At 48.3% G+C, this 387-nt stretch overlaps 1 protein-coding gene across 1 annotated transcript; it reads left to right on the top strand.

Moving 5' to 3' along the window:
- Positions 1 to 384, top strand: T265_12390 (hypothetical protein; the record flags this gene model as incomplete). Its single annotated transcript, XM_009179952.1, has 2 exons — positions 1 to 102; positions 200 to 384. Coding segments are annotated over 2 exons (171 nt in total), but the record flags the coding sequence as incomplete, so codon positions are not given.
- Between the last annotated feature and the right edge of the window lie 3 nt (positions 385 to 387).

Below are 387 nucleotides of genomic sequence, written 5' to 3' on the forward strand. Positions count from 1 at the left end.
GAGCTTAGCTTTCGAACCAGTCTCGAACGTACCGAAACTGAACATGTTTGTGAACAAGCCAGACATCGACGACCAAGCCAAGTTGTATTGTCGGCGAGTTCCGTGAGTTGCTTTGATTCCTCATCACATCGGGATAAAATTTACATCTGTTCAAACGATTTGCAGTTTCTGACTGACCCATTATTTTTCTATCTTCCAGCGAGCTCACATCAGATCCTCAACCAGTAAACCAAACCCCCCTCCTACCGAGACAGACGTTCCCAATTCATCTGAATCTGATCTGGGCCGGTTCGTCGAAGACGAAGAAGTAGGGCAAGGTCATGTTCCCTGGCTGGCCTACACTCAGTACATCCTCGCCAGAGGTTGGCTTACAACCCTTGTGGCCTT

This window comes from Opisthorchis viverrini (assembly GCF_000715545.1).
Source record: "Opisthorchis viverrini unplaced genomic scaffold scaffold27524, whole genome shotgun sequence".
Classification (NCBI taxonomy): Eukaryota; Metazoa; Platyhelminthes; class Trematoda; order Opisthorchiida; family Opisthorchiidae; genus Opisthorchis; species Opisthorchis viverrini.